A 19334-nucleotide genomic window follows, 5' to 3' on the forward strand; every position below is an offset into this window, starting at 1 on the left:
TCCCACCCCCATGCTTCCTTTAGCCCTCATGTTGTCACACTCAACTGCCGGGCCCCCTCCTTCTTGCCCACCCTCTGAGACCCTCCATCAGGGCTGGGCATTGGGCTGGCATGGCTTAAATTGCGGCTGCAACACCTCTCAACTGCTCTGGAAGGCGCATCCAGCAGGTGGCGCTGTCTGAGTGGCACAGTGACACATACTGGAACAATGCTTGGGGAGCACATGTGGGTCAGAGCAGCAGGGGGCAACTAGTGGAGCGGGGTAGGTGGGATGGGGCAGGGCAGAGCCACGGCCCTTTTCCCAACCACCACACCGTGGGGCTGCCGTTTTTGGAAACCTAGTTGGACCCTGCCACCACAGCCAAGAAGAAAGTAATGGTGCTCCAAACACGGTATTGGCCTACAAGCCCTCCATGAACCAGGGTCATCCGCCAAGGGACCTTTGTGTGCCACAAGCCCGGAAGCGCTAACAACGCAGATGCTTATGCAGGGAAAGGGGCAACACCCCCCTCTAGAGACATACTTCATTGGGGTCGGAACAAGACACGTGGCGGGATTTGTGCCTCCGCCCTACAAATAGCCCTCTTCGTTCGCCCAATCATTTGTCCCCGCGGCCGCTCCACAGGCTGATCGGCGCTCGTGACTGGGAAATGACTGCCAGAAGGGATTTCCTCTGAGCCAAGAGATTCTCCCTACACACCTAGAAATGGCTCTGAAAACTCACTGAGTTGGCAGCTGTCTAATCTGCAGTCCATGGAGCTCAGGGCTGGGGAAATAGCCCTTCAGATGCCCTCTGTTCTGTATCCCTTAAAGGCCATTTTCACTCATTATCCATGGCAAAAGACTCTGGGAGTTTGAGAACGTAAATTCTACTTTATTTTTTAAAATCAAGACATAAAAGCTAACCCCACCTACCACCCAGGGCCCAGCTCAGCACGGTGCCCATCCCAGCACACGGCTGCTCCCGCTTCCTGCGGGTGCTGGTGACAGAAACTTTTTAAAGATGGTGGGAAAGCGCAGAGAATTCATGAGCGATGCTGAGCTTCAGTCCCAGAAACAAATGCTCTGGGAGCAGGAAATCCAGAGGGCTGTTTAACGGGAATCAGAGAACGGACTGAATTTACAGAAGCGTTGGCATCTTCAATCCCAGCAGAAGCTTTTCTCCCCCCTGGGGACACCCCGGTGAGTGGGGCAGACAGAGTCTCTGTCATCCCCACCCAAGACACTACAGTAGTTGGGGAAGGGATGACCAGCACTGTCAGGCTCCTTACTGCCCGCTGGCCTCAGTGAAGGGGACCAGGGGATTCAGGGCTGGCCTGGCCTGTTGCTGTCCCCAGCGTCTTTCTTGGCTCTGCTCAGCCTCATCCGTTCAGGAATCCGGGGGCCACCCCGTCATTCCCTTTGGAGAACGTGACAACGTCACGTAAAACTTCTAAGATACTTCCTGTCTCTTTCTAGCCGCCGTGCAGCGAGTTCACAGTTCTCAGCCTCGGCCATCTGGCTCTCACGAGCAAACCCTGCAGTTTCCCAGCTCTGTATCCCCCGCCTCCCATGCTCTCTCCACCTCCTACCTGTCTCTCACCTCACCCCTGGGAAGAGGTAGTTACTTCCTTTCCCCTTTTCAGGCTCCGCCTCTCCGGGACTTTCACACGTGCCCATCAGTGTTTGTGTTGGCAGTTACTTGAAAAATCAGTTATTAATAACTAATGGATGAACTGTTCAACCAATATTAAAATCTCATGGCAGAGACGGACGAAAAAGCAAAAATAATGAAGGGATATTGTGCCAAATAGTCACTTGTCTCATAAATGTCCACAATAAAACTATGCAAACCCGCTCCCCACCCCCCGCAGTCAAACAAAAGCTAATATCCAAGTATGTGACAAAACAGCCTTCAGGAAAGAGAAAAACAGAGCACAGGGAGTTATAATGCACTTTCAGACTTAGATAATGTGAAATTCTGGAGCATGCTGCAGTTGACACAAAGTTAGGAGAACAGATTTCCCTGTGTTCTCTTCTAAACCAGCTAAACTTCTGTCCCTTTGTTTTTTGATAAATAGATTCCTTACTAGGCATATTAATACAGAAATTTGAGTAATTATTCATTTAAACTGCAGTACAGAAACATATTTCCCACTCCCCTCAGAACCAGTGCAAAGGCTGGGGGAGAATCAGGGGTAACAGAGGAGCTGAGGGAGAGGGAAATAATCACTGGAAAAAGAAAAGGAGTACTTGTGGCACCTTAGAGACTAACCAATATATTTGAGCATAAGCTTTCGTGAGCTACGAAAGCTTATGCTCAAATACATTGGTTAGTCTCTAAGGTGCCACAAGTACTCCTTTTCTTTTTGCGAATACAGACTAACACGGCTGTTACTCTGAAACCAATCACTGGAAAGGAGCCTGGGAATGAACCTGGAGGGTTGTCGGGTGTGGGTGGGAGAAGTATGGAACAGGGATTTCTAGGGAATCATAGAATCATAGAATCATAGAATATCAGGGTTGGAAGGGACCCCAGAAGGTCATCTAGTCCAACCCCCTGCTCAAAGCAGGACCAAGTCCCAGTTAAATCATCCCAGCCAGGGCTTTGTCAAGCCTGACCTTAAAAACCTGTAAGGAAGGAGATTCTACCACCTCCCTAGGTAACGCATTCCAGTGTTTCACCACCCTCTTAGTGAAAAAGTTTTTCCTAATATCCAATCTAAACCTCCCCCATTGCAACTTGAGACCATTACTCCTCGTTCTGTCATCTGCTACCATTGAGAACAGTCTAGAGCCATCCTCTTTGGAACCCCCTTTCAGGTAGTTGAAAGCAGCTATCAAATCCCCCCTCATTCTTCTCTTCTGCAGACTAAACAATCCCAGCTCCCTCAGCCTCTCCTCATAAGTCATGTGCTCTAGACCCCTAATCATTTTTGTTGCCCTTCGCTGGACTCTTTCCAATTTATCCACATCCTTCTTGTAGTGTGGGGCCCAAAACTGGACACAGTACTCCAGATGAGGCCTCACCAGTGTCGAATAGAGGGGAACGATCACGTCCCTCGATCTGCTCGCTATGCCCCTACTTATACATCCCAAAATGCCATTGGCCTTCTTGGCAACAAGGGCACACTGCTGACTCATATCCAGCTTCTCGTCCACTGTCACCCCTAGGTCCTTTTCCGCAGAACTGCTGCCTAGCCATTCGGTCCCTAGTCTGTAGCGGTGCATTGGGTTCTTCCGTCCTAAGTGCAGGACCCTGCACTTATCCTTATTGAACCTCATCAGATTTCTTTTGGCCCAATCCTCCAATTTGTCTAGGTCCTTCTGTATCCTATCCCTCCCCTCCAGCGTATCTACCACTCCTCCCAGTTTAGTATCATCCGCAAATTTGCTGAGAGTGCAATCCACACCATCCTCCAGATCATTTATGAAGATATTGAACAAAACCGGCCCCAGGACCGACCCCTGGGGCACTCCACTTGACACCGGCTGCCAACTAGACATGGAGCCATTGATCACTACCCGTTGAGCCCGACAATCTAGCCAGCTTTCTACCCACCTTATAGTGCATTCATCCAGCCCATACTTCCTTAACTTGCTGACAAGAATGCTGTGGGAGACCGTGTCAAAAGCTTTGCTAAAGTCAAGAAACAATACATCCACTGCTTTCCCTTCATCCACAGAACCAGTAATCTCATCATAAAAGGCGATTAGATTAGTCAGGCATGACCTTCCCTTGGTGAATCCATGCTGACTGTTCCTGATCACTTTCCTCTCCTCTAAGTGCTTCAGGATTGATTCTTTGAGGACCTGCTCCATGATTTTTCCAGGGACTGAGGTGAGGCTGACTGGCCTGTAGTTCCCAGGATCCTCCTTCTTCCCTTTTTTAAAGATGGGCACTACATTAGCCTTTTTCCAGTCATCCGGGACTTCCCCCGTTCGCCACGAGTTTTCAAAGATAATGGCCAAGGGCTCTGCAATCACAGCCGCCAATTCCTTCAGCACTCTCGGATGCAATTCGTCCGGCCCCATGGACTTGTGCACGTCCAGCTTTTCTAAATAGTCCCTAACCACCTCTATCTCTACAGAGGGCTGGCCATCTCTTCCCCATTTTGTGGGGGAAGGGGGAGAGGGATTGTTAGGGAGTTGGGGAGCCTCCCCAATACAGACCCTGGCTGACCCCTAGCCTCTCCCATTCAGTCAGACACATCTTTCCCTGTCCCCATGTGTCCCTGCACCCCCACTCCCAATTTGCCTCTGGCTCAATGTCACCCCACTAGCTCCTGTGCCCCCGATCTGTCCCCCCACTGGCCCTTCTGAACCCCAGCCTCTGAAAGCCCCCAGCAGTCCTGTGTGCCCCACGCTGTCTGTCCCACCCATATCCCGTGTCTCCTCACCTAGCCCCACAGATAAGGTGCTGTAAGGAAGGCAGCCTCTGCCTCCTCCCTCTCAGTGGCTGGCTGCTCCAGCCCATGAGCCAGCTGCCCTCTCTCCTAGTGCCACATCAGCCCCATGGTGGGCAAAAGGTGTAATTGCATGACTCTTCTCGTAACTTCCCTTCGCCTCCCCGTCACAATCAATTATTCTGAGGTGGGGAAAAAAATCTGCGGGGGACATTAATTCTGCCCTTGCACAATGGCGTAGAATTCCCTCAGGCATCGCTAATGCAGAGAACACTATAAATGAGACGGAGAAGTTGGTCCAATAAAAGATATTACCTCACCCACCTTGTCTCTCTAATATCCCGGGACCGACTCGGCTACAACAACACTGCAGATATAAATGAGATGGTCAGCGTTGGCCTAGACTCAGAAAAGTGGTTGAGGCTTGGTCAGTGTTGGGGGGAAATGTGCCAGCTATCCCTGACCAAACTCTGGCCTCTTTTCTTTATGTTGGCAAACCCTCAGGGTATGTCTACATTGCAATCAGACACCGCGGCTGACCCATGTTAGCTGACTCAGGCTCGCGAGGCTCGGGGGGCTCTAAAATTGCAGTGTAAACTTTCAGGCTCAGGCTGGAGGCCAGGTGCTGGGACTCTACCCAGGTCTTCTCCTCCTCTGCCTGGGATTTGCTTAGACCAGGCAGAACCAGAGGGCCACTGACAGCTTACGTTCAGCTGCTGCTGGAGTCGCTGATGTCCAGTATAGCATTTGCTCCAGCTGAAATCTTTTCCACGCTAAGGACATTTAAGAGGTCTCTTCCCTGTCTGAATTTGCTGTTGGCGAACATGATTGAAGTCCAACTGAAGCATCATCCACATTCAAGGTTTCTCTCCTAAGTGGAGTCTCTGATGCGTAATTAGGTTCGAGCTCTGATTGAAACTTTTCCCGCAGTCTGAGCATTTATAGGGCTTTTCTCCCGTGTGAGTCCTCTTGTGTCTAATCAGAGTGGAGCTCTGGTTGAAGCTCTTCCCGCACTCGAGGCATTTATAGGGTTTCTCTCCCGTGTGGGTTCGCTGATGTGTAATAAGGGCTGAGCTATCACTGAAGCTTTTCCCACAATCCAAGCATTTATAGGGTCTGTCTCCTGTATGGATTATCTGGTGTCTAATAAGTTGGGTGCTCCAGTCAAAACTTTCCGCACACTCAAGGCATTTATAGGGCCTCTCTCGTGTGTGAATTCGCTGATGTGAAATAAGGTTTGAGCTCTGATTGAAGGTTTTTCCACACTTAATACATTTATACGGTTTCTCTCCCGTGTGCAGTCTCTGATGTGTGATAAGGTCTGAGCTCTGGTTGAAGTTTTCCCCACAGTCCAGACATTTATAGGGTCTCTCTCCCGTGTGAATTCTCTGATGGGAAACAAGGTTAGAGCTCTGATTGAAGCTTTTCCCGCACTCAATACATTTATATGGCCTCTCTCCTGTGTGGATTCTCCAATGGGAAACAAGGTTTGAGCTACGACTGAAGCTTTTCCCACACTTGGTGCATGTGTTTTTTCTCCCTTCTCTGTGGATTCTCTGCTGGACTGTGGTTTCCTTGAGATCCTTGCCACTTCCCTTACAATTAGTGGTTTTACCCACTTTCTTTCCTGGCTGGTTTCCCGGCTGCTTCTCTGACTTGCGTGGAATCCCCCAGGCTTTTCCCTGCTTATGACTCTGGAAAAAATTCCCTTTGGATCTTCCTGATGAAGTTTTGTGCAGTTCCACTTCCTCAGCACCTTCCTGCTGAGAATTCTCCTCCTTGTTCTCACTCATCCTCCCATCACCTGCTGGAAACAGAGAGAGAGAGAGAGGGAGAGAATCAAAGACGGGTTATTCACTGTGCCATGGTGGAAGGAAAGAAAGGGGAAGATCAAAGAGGAGAAACACAGCACAGTAAATGTTGGGGAGATCGAGAAAGGTAAAATTCTATTAACCTCTGTAATTCCTGCTTTTCTAAAGTGGACATCTGATGCTCCATGATCAGGTGGGTTGTTCTTTCTCACCTTCCCGGCATGGAGACTACAAAGAGGCTCCAGGCATGCTTGGAAGACGAGGAGGAATAATCCAGTTATGGTGGATGGTGGCGTATCAGATACAAGATAGCAAGCTCATGCCAGCTGTCGGTGATATTGGGTGGGGAACCATGAATGAAAACCACCATGAGGATACATGCAAACATCATGCTGGGATGTATTAGCAGGAGAGTTGTAAGCAACACATGGGAAATAATTCTTCCGCTCTACTCCGGGCTGATATGGCCTCAGCTGAAATAGTGTGTCCAGTTCACGGCGCCACACTTCAGGAAAGATGTGGACAAATTGGAGAAAGTCCAAAGGAAAGCAACAAAAATGAAAACATGACCTATGAGGGAAGATTGAAAAAACTGGGTTTGTTTAGTCTGGAGAAGAGAAGACTGAGAAAGGACATGATAACAGTTTTTCAAGTACGTAAAAAGTTGTTACAAGGAGGAGGGAGAAAAATTGTTCCCGTTAACCTCTGAGGATAGGACAAGAAGCAATGGGCTTAAATTGGAACAAGGGAGGTTTAGGCTGGACATTAGGAAAAACTTCCTAACTGTCAGGGTGGTTAAGCACTGGAATAAATTGCCCAGGGAGGTTGTGGAATTTCCATCATTGGAGATTTTTAAGCGCGGGTTAGACAAACACCTGTCAGGGATGGTCTAAATACTTAGTTCTGCCGCGAGTGCTGGGGACTGGACTAGATGATATCTTGAGGTCCCTTCCAGTCCTATGATTCTATGATCTGGATCCAACCCTGACCTGGGTGAGATGAGGCAGAATTGGAAAAATTCACTCACAACACATTGGTGGGAGTCCCAGCTTCTCCCTTCACTTCACAGATGGTTTCTGCATCCATTTCACTGACAACTCACCGGCGTGGGCGCCTCTTGGCACCTCCCTTTCCTTGGAGGCCTCAGCATCCAGGAGCCATGGCTCTTCCCCTCGTTCCAGGCAGGAGATCAGGTCAGGCTTGGGAAGGGGGAATCCTGCTCGGGGTGTGTGTGTGTGTGTAATCAGGCATGATCAGGGTGTGTCAAGCATTGGGAGAGGATTTGTTACAAAGAACATTCCTTGATTTTAACCTGGCCCTGTGCTGGGCTGCGGGGGCCACAGACTCTGAATGGACGGGAACATGGTCACTGAGCCCCTGTGGGTGAGGCAGATGTTTGGAGGAGGGGCTTCCAGGATCTGTGCACTCTAGGGGATTTGCTGACATGGCTCTGCCGTTCAGCCCCCGCCTTTTCCTCAGTCTTCAGAGCCCTCCGCAGACACGGAGCTAGTTCCAGGAAGGGAGGGGGACAGGGATTGTGTGTGTGAGTGAGAATTAATACAGGCAAGTCAATGCGCTGCTTCCGCCCCCTTGAAAGCTGTTGGGATAGGAATGGATAATCCTCTCCATTGTATTTCTGACTCCCTGACCCCATGGAAGAAGGCAAAGAGAGTAAAGTCTCTCTCACACTGGATCTGGGGACACTGGAGCCTTAAAATCTAAGGGACCACAAGCCACACTGGTCACATCGCAGACCCCCCTCCCCTAGCTTCCAATAACCGAGGGCACAGGAATCCCTTATCCAGCATGGTCACCGTCTCATAGTTCTCCTGCATGACGTCCCCGTAGAGGGCTCTCTGAGTAGGATCCAGCAGGACCCCCTCCCTGGGTGAAACATACCGCCACCTCCTCGAAGGTCACCAGCATCTGACACAAGAGTCCCCCACTCAGCACCTGCTGCCCCAGCTACATTCCCACTATTCCCGGGGGAGGAGAGCAGGAGCCCTCCTGTTTATCATACACCCACTAGCCAGAGGCTGGTAGAGGAGATGGAGATCCGGAGCAGGGTCCAAGGACAGGAATCCCAACACCCCCCTATTCCCAGCAGCTGGGGGTGAGGGGATGGGGCCTCTCCTCTGGGCACCCCCTTCGTATTCCACAGCAGCCTCTGGCTGGCAGGTTCAGGCTGCAGCGCCGGGGATCTGTTAAGTTTTCCTTCCCAGCCCTGTCCAGGGGGGTTGTTTCCCGTTCCAGAAATGGGCAAATTCCCACCTCCCACCCAATGGGCCTCCTCTGAAAAAACAAGCCCCAGATTAACCACGGCCCAGCAGGGCAGGCCCAGCCTGTCCTCCCCCTGCGTAATTCCTGCCCCTCCCCCTCTAATAGAAACCCATCCTGCAGCTCCCTGAAAATCCCCTACCTGCATGGCCTCTGCGGCAGCCATTCCCCGGGACAGAAACAGGGCTGTTATTCCACCACCTGGCAGAGCAAGAAGGGCGACCGGCCCGGAGATTTCAAGAGGCTTTTCCATCTCACGCCCTGATTTCCACACACCCCAGCTCTGTCCCTGCAGACATATATTCAGACTCTGGCAGGCTGGGAAAAACCCTGGATCATTTTAAGACAGCACAGCCCCAGCCCCTCCCAGCATGACTAACCCCACTGAGACACCTTTAAACTCTCCCAGGAACAGCGTCTCCGAGCCAGACACTAGAAAAGAGCAGCATCAAAGGAGCCAGTTTGAGGGGTTCCCCCTAGGACTGGCCCCAAGGGCAGCGCATCCCCCCAGCAGCAGCTGGACACCCAGAGCATGGAGTTGCATCCCTGCCCATCCTGGCTAATAGCCATTGATGGACCTATCCTCCAGGAACTTATCTAGTTCTTTTTTGAACCCTGTTATAGTTTTGGCCTTCGCAACATCCTCTGGCAAGGAGTTCCACAGATTGACTGCGCATCATGTGAAGAAATACTTCCTTTTGTTTGTTTGAAACCTGCTGCCTATTCAGTTCATTCGGTGACCCCTGTCCCCCGCCACAGTTCTTGTCTGACGTGAAGGGGCCAATAACATTCCTCTATTCACTGTCTCCACCCCAGGCATGATTTTATAGGCCTCTGTAGTTGTCTCTTTCCTAAACTGGACACTCTCAGTCTTTTTAACCCCTCCTCGTAGGCAAGCTCTGTGTAAGCTCGGAAGCGTGTCCCTTTTCACCAGCTGAAGTTGGTCCAACAAAAGAGATCACCTCCCCCACCTTGTCTGTGTAACATAACAGACTCTCCCTTCTCCTTTGGGTCACCCTCTCTGCCCTCCCCTCTCTCCTTCCCGCACCATTGTTGCCTTCTTTCTCACCCTCTCCCTTCCTGACAAGCAAGGCAAAGAACAACCTCCATCCCTTTATGGTCCCTCCACGCTGTTTTCCCAGCCTGATTCCCCCAGTTTGGCCTTTCCCCCAGCTCTCCCCGTCACCTGCAGGCTCCGGCTCAGGAGCTGGTGTTGGCAGAGCCCGGGGCTGGTTCCAGACACCGGAGAAAGTCCCCACCCGGGCTGGGCACAGAGGGGGGTTAATGCAGGTCTCTCCCTGCACAGACCCCACTGGGGAGCAGCAGCGTCTCTGCCTCTCAGCTCATGGCTCACGCTGCAGCCGATGACCCAGGAAGCTCAGCCCCTGACATGCAGAGGAGGGAGAGAGGAACCAGAGCTCCCCTCCTGTTGGAATCACCAGAGCCCTCTGGCGGGGGCTGCATCGGCGTGTCTACACCAGTGGCTCTCAACCTTTCCAGACTACCGCACCCCTTTCAGGAGGCTGCTCTGCCTCGCGAGCCCCCAAGTTTCACCTCACTTCAGAACCACTTGCTTCCACAATCCGACATGAAAATACAGACGTGTCACGGCCACTAGTACTGATCAATTGTTGACTTTCTCGTTTATACCCTATAATTATAAAAGACATCAACTGAAATATAAATATTGTCCTTACATTTCAGTGTATAGTCTACAGAGCAGTATAAACAAGTCACTGTCTGTCTGAAATTTTAGTGTGTCCTGACTTCGCTAGTGCTTTTTATGTAGCCTGTTGTAACGCTAGGCAAATATCTAGATGAGTTGACCTACCCCCCCGCAGGAGACCTCTGCGTACCCCTAGGCGTACACGGGCAGCGTGTGAACCACCACCTCGGCGAGGCTAGCCCCCAGCCCCGCCCCTTCCACTTGAGGCCCTGCCCCTTCTGCTCCCCCTGCGGGAGCCCAGATCCCCCCCACCGCAGCTGCCGGCCCCCACCCCAGGCTAGCACCCGGAGCCCCGGGAGGGCAGGCAGCGCGGCCCCAGCCCTGAAGCACCGAGCAGTGCAGCCCTAGCCCCAGATCACCGGGCAGGCGGGCGGCATGGTCCCAGCCCCGGAGCGCCGGGCATGGCCCCAGCCCCCCCCCCCAAGCCCCAGGGCACCGGGAAGGCAGGCAGCGCGGCCCCAGCTCCGGAATGCTGGGCGGTGCAGCCCCAGAGCTAGCCCCACGGCACAGGTAAACTGGGAGCCAGAGCAGGAAGGGATTTGGGGGCAAAGCGTGGACAGAGCTAGGCCTGGCTCTTTGGAGAGGCTCAGCCTACCCCGGCCTGCAATATCCGCCGCCCATGGGTACCACTGGTCTACACCACACTCAGAGAAAAGGAGATCGCAGCAGGGGTGGACGCACCCTCGCTTTGATCTAACTAGCCGGGGGTGCTGGAACAATTTGTACAGTGGAGGAGCTGCAAGCTATTGAACCAAACTGCAAACCCTGGATATGATGGAAACCACTTCAAGCCAGGGGGCGCGGCTGCCCCCTACTTCCAGCACCTATGTAGCTAGCTCCACTCCCAATCGTGGTGGCGATGTGGCAGTCAGGAAAGCAGCAGCGTCTAGCCTCTTAAGCACACTCCCAGTGATCAAAGAGGGTAGTGTGGACATGCACCGTGGCAGTAATTCATGAAGCAGCTGTAAGTTGACCTAACAGAGGTCGATTTATCTTTATAGTGTAGACACAGCCTTAAAGAGGAGGATAAACTCTCCAGAGTTTGGACCAGAGGCTTCTGTGGTGAGAGGAATCAGGATCCTGATGGGGGGCACGTTGATTTCAATTAGGAGCCATAACACCTTTGAGGAACAGGGCAGGAATCCTTTCAGTTCATCTCCTCACCCTCTCCTAACACAGAGGCTGAAACAACCTATCTTCCATCCCCACTCCAACTCTTTTATAATCTGTGTCATTAGGTGTTATAAATATATTTACAAACAAAACCCACAAAGGAAAAAAACCACCCCACTGCTCTTCAGGAGAAGTGGGAGAGAGCTGAGACTCGCTGGGAGGGAGCCAATCTGTCCCTGGAGGGGAAACTTGGAAACTGAAACGAGGAACATGAGTGGCTCTGAATGAGTCGGGACTAGGCAAAGAAGCGGAGGCTTGGTCTGGGCCACTAGGAAACGACCTAGCTAACCCGGACCGCTTTTCCTAGTCTAGACAGACCCTCAGCGGTCGATGCTTCTAGGACTGAGGTGGGATTCCTAGATTCAGGGCTTTTCAAAGTCCCCCACCAGAGGCCCAGTGAAAATCAGTCCCTCTGAATTTGTGAATGTGGGCAGGGAAAAGGGGAAGAGGAGTTAATGATGGGAGACAGGACCTCCCTAACCGCACCCCACCCCTCTTATCCCATGATCCCCAAACATTCAATAACCCCAGCACCCAGTCCCCTTTCACTTCCATCTCCCCCAGCCCCAACCATTCGATCCCCTAGTTCCCTGCCCAACACCCATCCCTCCACAGTTGATCCCCCAGAGCCCAGCACCCTGGGGGATTCAGGGACGGGAGGAGTTACCAGCCCCCAGGGACACTCGCCCTGCAGGGAACAGCTCCAGGTAAGTGGGAGAGTGCAGCCCATGGGCTGGTGGAAGATGGGGGGGTGGGGACAGGTGTCTAGAGTGAAAGTGGGGCCTGGCCCAAGTGTCGTTCTCCTTATCTCCATGACAGGGGGATCCCAGCTGGAAGGGGAAGGGAGAGGGGGGAACTTCAGCCAGGCAGAGGGAGCGTCTGGAGGAGTTTCTCTCTCTCCCTTCCCCCACCTGTGGCCCATCAGCTCAGCAGCCAGGGTTGCAGCAGGGAGGAGGGGCTGATCGGGGCTTCTCCTCCTCTGCCTTAGGTTTGCAGAGCCAGAGGGTCACTGACCAGCTGCTGCTCGGCTGCTGCTGTATCCTCACCCCAGCAATGGGCAGCCGGATCCTTGGGAGCCAAATGCCCCTGATGTGTGTAGGAATGAGGAAATGTTGGTTTTTTTAAACTATGGCCAGCCCTAACCTGGGCACTGATACAATTTTCCCTCCAGTGTGGAGGAGTCTCTGATGTCCAATACGGCATTCGCGCCACCTGAAGGATTTTCCCTGCTAAGAGCATTTAAGAGGTCTCTTTACTATGCTGATCTGCTGACGCAGGATACAATCAGAGCCCAGCTGATGCTTCTTCCACATTCAAGGGATTCTCTCCAGCGTGCAGCCTCTGGTGTCTAGCAAGGGTGGAGCTCCGGCTGAAACTTTTCCCACAGCCGGTGCATTCATAAGGTTTTTCTCCGGTGTGAATCCTCTGATGCGTAGTAAGCGCTGAGCTCCAGTTGAAGCTTTTCCCACAGACAAGGCAGCTATACAGCCTCTCCCCCGTGTGGATTCGCCGGTGAGAAATCAGTTCCGAACTCTGATTGAATGTCTTCCAACAGTCGAGGCATTGGTAGGGCCTTTCTCCCGTGTGGATTCGCCGATGCGTAATAAGAATGGAGCTCTGAATGAAACTTTTCCCGCAGTCGGAGCATTTATAGGGTTTGTCTCCTGTGTGGATCCTCCGATGTTGAAAGAGGGTTGAGCTCTGATTGAAGCTTTTCCCGCAGTCCAAGCATTTATACGGTCTCTCGCCGGTGTGGGTTCTCTGATGTGCAAACAGGTTTGAGCTCCAGTTGAAACTTTTCCCACATTCAAAGCATTTATAGGGTTTTTCCCCCGTGTGGGTTCTCTGATGTTTAATAAGGCCGGAGTTCTCAACAAACCACTCCCCACACTCAGTGCACGTATAGGATTTCTCTCCTGTGTGTTGTTTCTGATGCCTGCTAAGGTTTGATCTGGATTTGAATGTTCTCCCACAGTCAAGGCATTCGTAAGGTCTCTCTCCCTTGTGGATTCTCTGGTGCACGTTCAGGTTTGATTTGTGAACGAAGCTGGTGCCACAGACGAAGCATTTATGGGGTTTCTCCCCTGTGTTGATCCTCTGATGCAGTACAAGGTGCGATCGGTAATCGAAGCTTTTCCCATAGTCAAGGCATTTTTGAGGTTCATCTCCTGTGTGGGTTCTCTGATGCACATTCAGGCTCGAGCTCTGAGTGAAGCTTTTCCCGCACTCGAGGCATTTATAGGGTCTCTCCCCCTTGTGGTTCCTCTGATGCACGATAAGGTGGGAGCTGTGAACAAAGCTTGTCCCGCACTCGCTGCATTTATAGGGTCTCTCTTTGGTGTGGATTCGCTCATGCACCACAAGGTGTGAGCGCTGATTGAAGCTTTTCCCACATTCAAGGCACTGATAAGGTTTTTCTCCCGTGTGGATCCTCCAGTGCGCAACAAGGTGTGCGTTCTTAAGGAAGCTTTTCCCACATTCGGCGCATGTGTTTTTTCTCTCTCTGATGGGGATTCTCTGCTGGGCAGGGGGTTCCTTGAGCGCCTGGCCTCCTCCCACACCATGAATTGCTTCACCCACTTTTTCCCCAGGCTCATTTCCCTGCAGCCTCTTTGACCCGCACTGACTCTCCCAGGTTTTCCCCTGCACAGAACTCTGCAAACATTCCCTTCAGATCTTTCCGATAACGCCCCCTGCAGTTCCATTTGGTCAAGACCTTCCCGCTGAGGTTTGGTCTCACCCGCCACCCCATCACCTGAAAGGACGGAGAGACAAGAGAGAACCCGGAGGTGAGTTATTCCCTGTGCTGGGGAAGAGGAGGAACAGCAAAGAGAGCAAACCCAACACAATAACTTTTGGGGTAGATTGAGAAACCTGGGATAGACATTTCCCCTGGACCCAGGAGAATCAAGGATGCTGAACTGACAGAGACAGGGTTTTGAGAGATTCTGGACCATTAACGTCTGTAAACTCCCTGAGCACTCAATGTTTTCATGGGTCCAACTGGCACCTGGTTAGCCAGTTGATTCATAAGCTTCTCTTCTCAAATGCAGGTTGTTTTAATCATTAGATAGATTAGGTTGTGAGCAGCTTGGAACAGAGACTGTCCTTCACGAAGGCTTGGTAAGCACCCAGAAGGCACGAGTGTAAACACATAGTATAAGTAATCAACACATCTCCTGTTTACGTGGCGGGGCAGGGGGAGGGTGCGTGGAAATGAAAGTCTCTCTCACCCTGGATCTGGGGATCTTGGGATCCAGTCCCCTGAAATCTAACAGACTAGGGAAGAACCTGAGCAGAAAAAATGGCCAAATCACAGATGCCACAGCTTCTAATAACCGAGGGGACGGGAATCCCTTACCCAGCGAGATCACCATCTCAGAGTTCTCCTGCATGACATCCCTGTGGAGGGCTCTCTGACCGGGGTCCAGCAGAGCCCCCTGCCCCCTCAGTGAAACACAAAGCCACCTTCTCGAAGGCCACCAAGCCCTGAAACAACAAAAATCCCCAGCTTGCCGCCTGCTGCCTCAGCCACAATCCCGCCAGTCACAGGGGGGAGAGGGGGAAAAAAATAAAAACTCGATGCTCAGGGAAGACAGACTAGCAGGATCCCACCCCGACGCTGCTGTGAGTGGGGAGAAAGAGAGAGCTCCCTGTCCCACCCAGCATATGGAGGAGGTCAGGGGCCTTCCCATTTATCACACAACTACTAGCCAGGGGCTAATATGGGATATAGAGCCACAGAGCAGGGTCCTGGGTGGGAGGGATAGCTCAGTGGTTTGAGCATTAGCCTGCTAAACCCAGGGTTGTGAGTTCAATCCTTGAGATAGCCATTTAGGGATCTGGGGCAAAAATTGGAGATTGGCCCTGCTTTAAGCAGGGGGTTGGATTAGATGACCTCCTGAGGTCCTATCCAACCCTGATATTCTATGATGACAGGAATCCCAACACCCTCCCCATTCCCAGCAGCTGGTTGGAAAGAACAGGCCTCACGGCTGGATACTGGGCTAGATGGACCTTAGGTCTGATCCACTATGACCATTCTTATGTTATTTTGCAGCCCACCAGGGCGCCTCGGGAGGTTGCAAAAGCGGCCTGAGTCCATGTCACACCCCGACCCCTGGGTTGCTTTATCACACCAAAGAGCAGAATCAAAGGGGCCGCACTGGGGGGATCCCACCCAATGTTCCCTCTAATTTTTGAGAGGCCGTGTGCACAAAAAATTTCTTCTGCGCAAACCTTTGTGAGCGCGGGGTTTAGGATCTGTGTGTGAGCGCACACGCCACAGCCTACAGGGAACAGTGATCCCACCCTGGCAGCCCCCGGGGACTCAGGCGGGACAGGACCTGGCTTTTCCTCTCCCGGCTCCTCACCTTGTTCCCAGGAAAGTCCGCTCTGCCTGGGGTGCTGCAGTGAATGGATCTGGGCAGAGCTGGGAACTTTGAACCGCTTCCAGTTCCCGCCCCCCTTGCTTCTTTTCCGCCTCCTTCCCCTTCTTCCTCCGCCTGAAAGATCTGGATCGGATCCGGATCGGATCCGGATCAACTACGGTGAGCGCTAACCGGAGTGAGAGCCTGCGCCTCTCCCTGGGGGTGGGTGAGCTCTGGGACTCGCAGACACGCGGGGAGCACAGACGGGGCCGCTTCTGCAGAGTCACTGTCCTGCCCGGCCCCGGCCCTTTCCCCCGGGTCCCCCCATCACCTGCGGGCTCCGGCTCGGGGGCTGGTGCGGGCCGAGCCCGGGGCAGAGCGGAGGGTTAGAGCCGGTCTCTGCCCGCCGGCCCCGGCTCACAATGGAAGCAGCACCTGACCCAGGAAATTCAATCCTAGGGGTCTGATATCCTGAGCGGAGAGAGACAGACACCAGCCTCCTCCCCCGAGCCAAACCCAGAGCCCTCTGGTGGCAAAGCGAAAGCACCAGCTTTCCCGGGCTTCCCCCTTTCCCCTCCCCAGGAAAGACAAGCAGACCCTCTGGAGTCCCTCCCCATCGGCCCTTGCAGTGACTCTGGCTACTGAATCCTAGGCAGGGCTTCATTTGGGCCAGGGACTGCCGGGGCTGAGCCCCGGCACCTCTGAGCCTGACAGTTCAGAGCCCCAGCACCGCCGGGCCTGGCATTTCAGAGCCCCGGCACCTCTGGCCCTGACAGTTTAGGACCCCAGCAATTCTAGGCTGGGTCGTTCAGAACCCCAGCACCTCTGGGCCTGGCTTTTCATAGCCCCAGGAACTCTGGTCCGGGCAGTTCAGAGCCCCGGCACCTCTGGGCCTGGCAATTCAGAGCCCCGGCACCTCTGGGCCTGGCAATTCAGAGCCCCGGCACCTCTGGGCCGGGCAGTTCAGAGCCCCGGCACCTCTGGGCCGGGCAGTTCAGAGCCCCAGCACCTCTGGGCCTGGCAATTCAGAGCCCTGGCACCTCTGGGCTGGGCAGTTCAGAGCCCCGGCACCTCTGGGCCTGGCTTTTCATAGCCCCAGGAACTCTGGTCCGGGCAGTTCAGAGCCCCGGCACATCTGGGCCTGGCTTTTCATAGCCCTGGCACCTCTGGGCCTGGCAGTTCAGAGCTCCGGCACCTCTGGGCCTGGCAATTCAGAGCCCCGGCACCTCTGGCCTGGGCAGTTCAGAGCCCCGGCACCTCTGGCCTGGGCAGTTCAGAGCCCCGGCACCTCTTGTGGGTCGGTTGTGGTCCGCCTTGCCTGGCATTTGCTGACCCTGCAGTAACCAAAGCCAGTTAGTGCAAATAATGGCTCAGATCAGCCCTGGGTGTTAATACATTGGGTTATTTTTGAAGCCAGATCCCCAGCTGGTGTAGATCAGGCCCTGTGGAGGGGTGGGGGGTTGCAACACCCACACATTTTGCACAGAGGAACAGCCATGGGGGCTCTGTGCACTGCCCCTGCCCCAAGTGCTGGCTCTGCAGCTGCCACTGGCCGGGAACTGCAGCCAATGGGAACTGCGGGGGTGGTGCCTGCAGGTGGAGGCAGTGCGCAGAGCCACCTAGCTGCGCCTCTGCCTAAGAGCAGCAGGGACATGTTGCCGCTTGCGGGGAGCCGCCCGAGGTGAGCACCACCTGGATCCGGCACCCCATAACCCTTCCTGTGCCCCAACCCCCTGCCCCGAGCCCCCTCCGGCACCCAAACTCCCTCCCAGAGCCTGCGCCCAGCACGCTCTCCTGGGCCCCAACCCCCTGCCCTGAGCCCCCTTCCACACCAGAACTTCCTCCCAGAGTCTGTGCTCCACATTCCCTCCTGCACCCCAACTCCCAGCCCTGAGCCCCCCCCCCCCCCGCACCCAAACTCCCTTCCTCTTAGATAACCAGAATTTTTGACTTACCAGCTCCCCCCATTTCCCTAACATGCCGGATAACAAAACTTTTATTGTACTTTTCTTTGTATCCCAATTTCTTTTTGGGGAAACAACAGGTCAAAAAGGCTCCCCCGCCAGCCTTCAGTCCATTCCGGTCCATTTTTTCAATCATTATTCAAACAAAGGACTCTAGAGTCTGAGAAACTGAATTCTACTTTATTGTTCCAAAGCAAGAAATAAAAGACAACCCACCTGATGCCCAGCCCGGCACGGTGCATTTCAGCCCCAGCCCGGCAAATTGCTGCCCCTGGCCCCTGCACGAACCAAAACAGAGCAACATTTTGCAGCTGGTAGAACATGGGCACGAATGTGTGAGAGACGCTGGGATCCCGTCATAGCCACACGCGCTTCAAGAGACCCAGCGAGCACAACTCAATCTGAGCTAGAGAACAAGGCGAATGTACAGAAGTAGCAGCATCTCCAATCCCAGCTGAGGCTTTTATTTACCCAGGACACGCCTGGTGTGTGTGGGGCCAGTGTGGCCGAGAGTCTCCGTTGCCCCCACGTAGGGTGCTGCAGTAGATGGGGAGAGGGTGACCTGTGACCAGCTCCCTTGCCCTCTGCTTTGGTAATAGGGGTCAGCCTGGCTTCAGGCCTGTTGGCTTCTCAGCCTCTTCCTCCCAGGAATCTGGGGATCCTCCCACCCACCCTCTGCATCACTTCCCTTGGGGCATCATACATAGAAATCAGAGCTGTCCTCATCCGACACTCATAGGACATTGGTCGTAGAACAGCCTTGGCTCTTGGGCTCCCTATCTCTGTATATTCCAGCTCCCACACTCTCCCGTTCCAGACAGTATTTCACATCACTGCCCCGGTCAGGCAGCAACATCCTTCCCCGTTTCAGTCTCTGCCTCTCAGGCTGCGACTCCTACTCTGCCCCCACCAGCATTCGTGCCCATGGTTATTTATAATGACCATTCCTCAAACCACACTAAAAATTCACGACAAAAGGGCGTGGAAACAGAATAAAAGAAAGCGCTATTCGAGCAATCGATCGCTTCTCGTGCAGTCCCCAGTGCATCGACATTACGTCCCCTCAGGCTAAACGAAGAGAGACCAGTGTGACCAAATGGCCTTCAAGTACATAAACAAAACCTGACACTTTGAGGGTGGGCTGTAAAACAATTTCTGGTTCACACACAATGATGAGCATGTTCAATCTGACGCAGAGGAAAACGGATGTACCCGTGTTCTCCACTAAACTGCCTATACCCACTTCCCCCGGAGCCCCCTTCTTATTTAGACCTATTATTTACAAAAGTTTTGCATCCTCATAATGAAAAACAAAACAAGAACATAACAGTGGCCATACTGGATAAGACCAAAGGTCCATCTAACCCAGGATCCTGTCTTCCAACAGTGGCCAGTGCCAGGTGCCCCAGAGGGAATGAACAGAACAGGGAATCATCTAGTGATCCATCCCCCCTCACCCATTCCCAGCTTCTGGCAAACGGAGGCTAGGGACACCATCCCTGTCCATCCTGGCTAATAGCCATTGATGGACCTATCCTCTGTGAACTTATCTAGTTCTTTCTTGAACCCTGTTATAGTCTTGGCCTTCACAACATCCTCTGGCAAGGAGTTCCACAGGTTGACTGTGCG

At 53.2% G+C, this 19334-nt stretch overlaps 2 protein-coding genes and 1 long non-coding RNA gene across 5 annotated transcripts; all 3 read right to left on the reverse strand.

Annotated features, from left to right (window-relative positions):
- Positions 1-1008: 1008 nt before the first annotated feature.
- On the reverse strand, positions 1009-2426 carry LOC122462879. The gene is made up of 2 exons (XR_006285760.1): positions 2392-2426; positions 1009-2188 (listed from the first exon to the last, which is right to left on the reverse strand). It is a non-coding gene; the product is annotated as an uncharacterized LOC122462879 (long non-coding RNA).
- Positions 2427-4155: 1729 nt separating this feature from the next.
- On the reverse strand, positions 4156-16192 carry LOC114022096 (zinc finger protein 239). 3 transcript variants are annotated; one of them, XM_037914023.2, is made up of 3 exons: positions 15745-16192; positions 14733-14860; positions 4156-6191 (listed from the first exon to the last, which is right to left on the reverse strand). In XM_037914023.2, exons 2-3 carry the CDS (start codon positions 14764-14766, stop codon positions 5242-5244), a joined length of 984 nt encoding a protein of 327 aa, XP_037769951.1. In that variant the 5' UTR covers positions 14767-14860; positions 15745-16192; the 3' UTR covers positions 4156-5241. The 3 variants fall into 3 exon arrangements, with proteins under 3 accessions (XP_037769951.1, XP_043384189.1, XP_043384188.1); XM_043528254.1 differs by lacking the exon at positions 14733-14860; XM_043528253.1 differs by lacking the exons at positions 14733-14860; positions 15745-16192 and adding an exon at positions 8615-9071.
- On the reverse strand, positions 10637-14041 carry LOC114022093 (zinc finger protein 501-like; the record flags this gene model as incomplete). Its single annotated transcript, XM_037914374.2, has 1 exon — positions 10637-14041. A coding segment is annotated over one exon (1386 nt), but the record flags the coding sequence as incomplete, so codon positions are not given.
- Positions 16193-19334: the final 3142 nt, after the last annotated feature.

Source organism: Chelonia mydas, chromosome 14, assembly GCF_015237465.2.
Source record: "Chelonia mydas isolate rCheMyd1 chromosome 14, rCheMyd1.pri.v2, whole genome shotgun sequence".
NCBI classification, from domain to species: Eukaryota; Metazoa; Chordata; order Testudines; family Cheloniidae; genus Chelonia; species Chelonia mydas.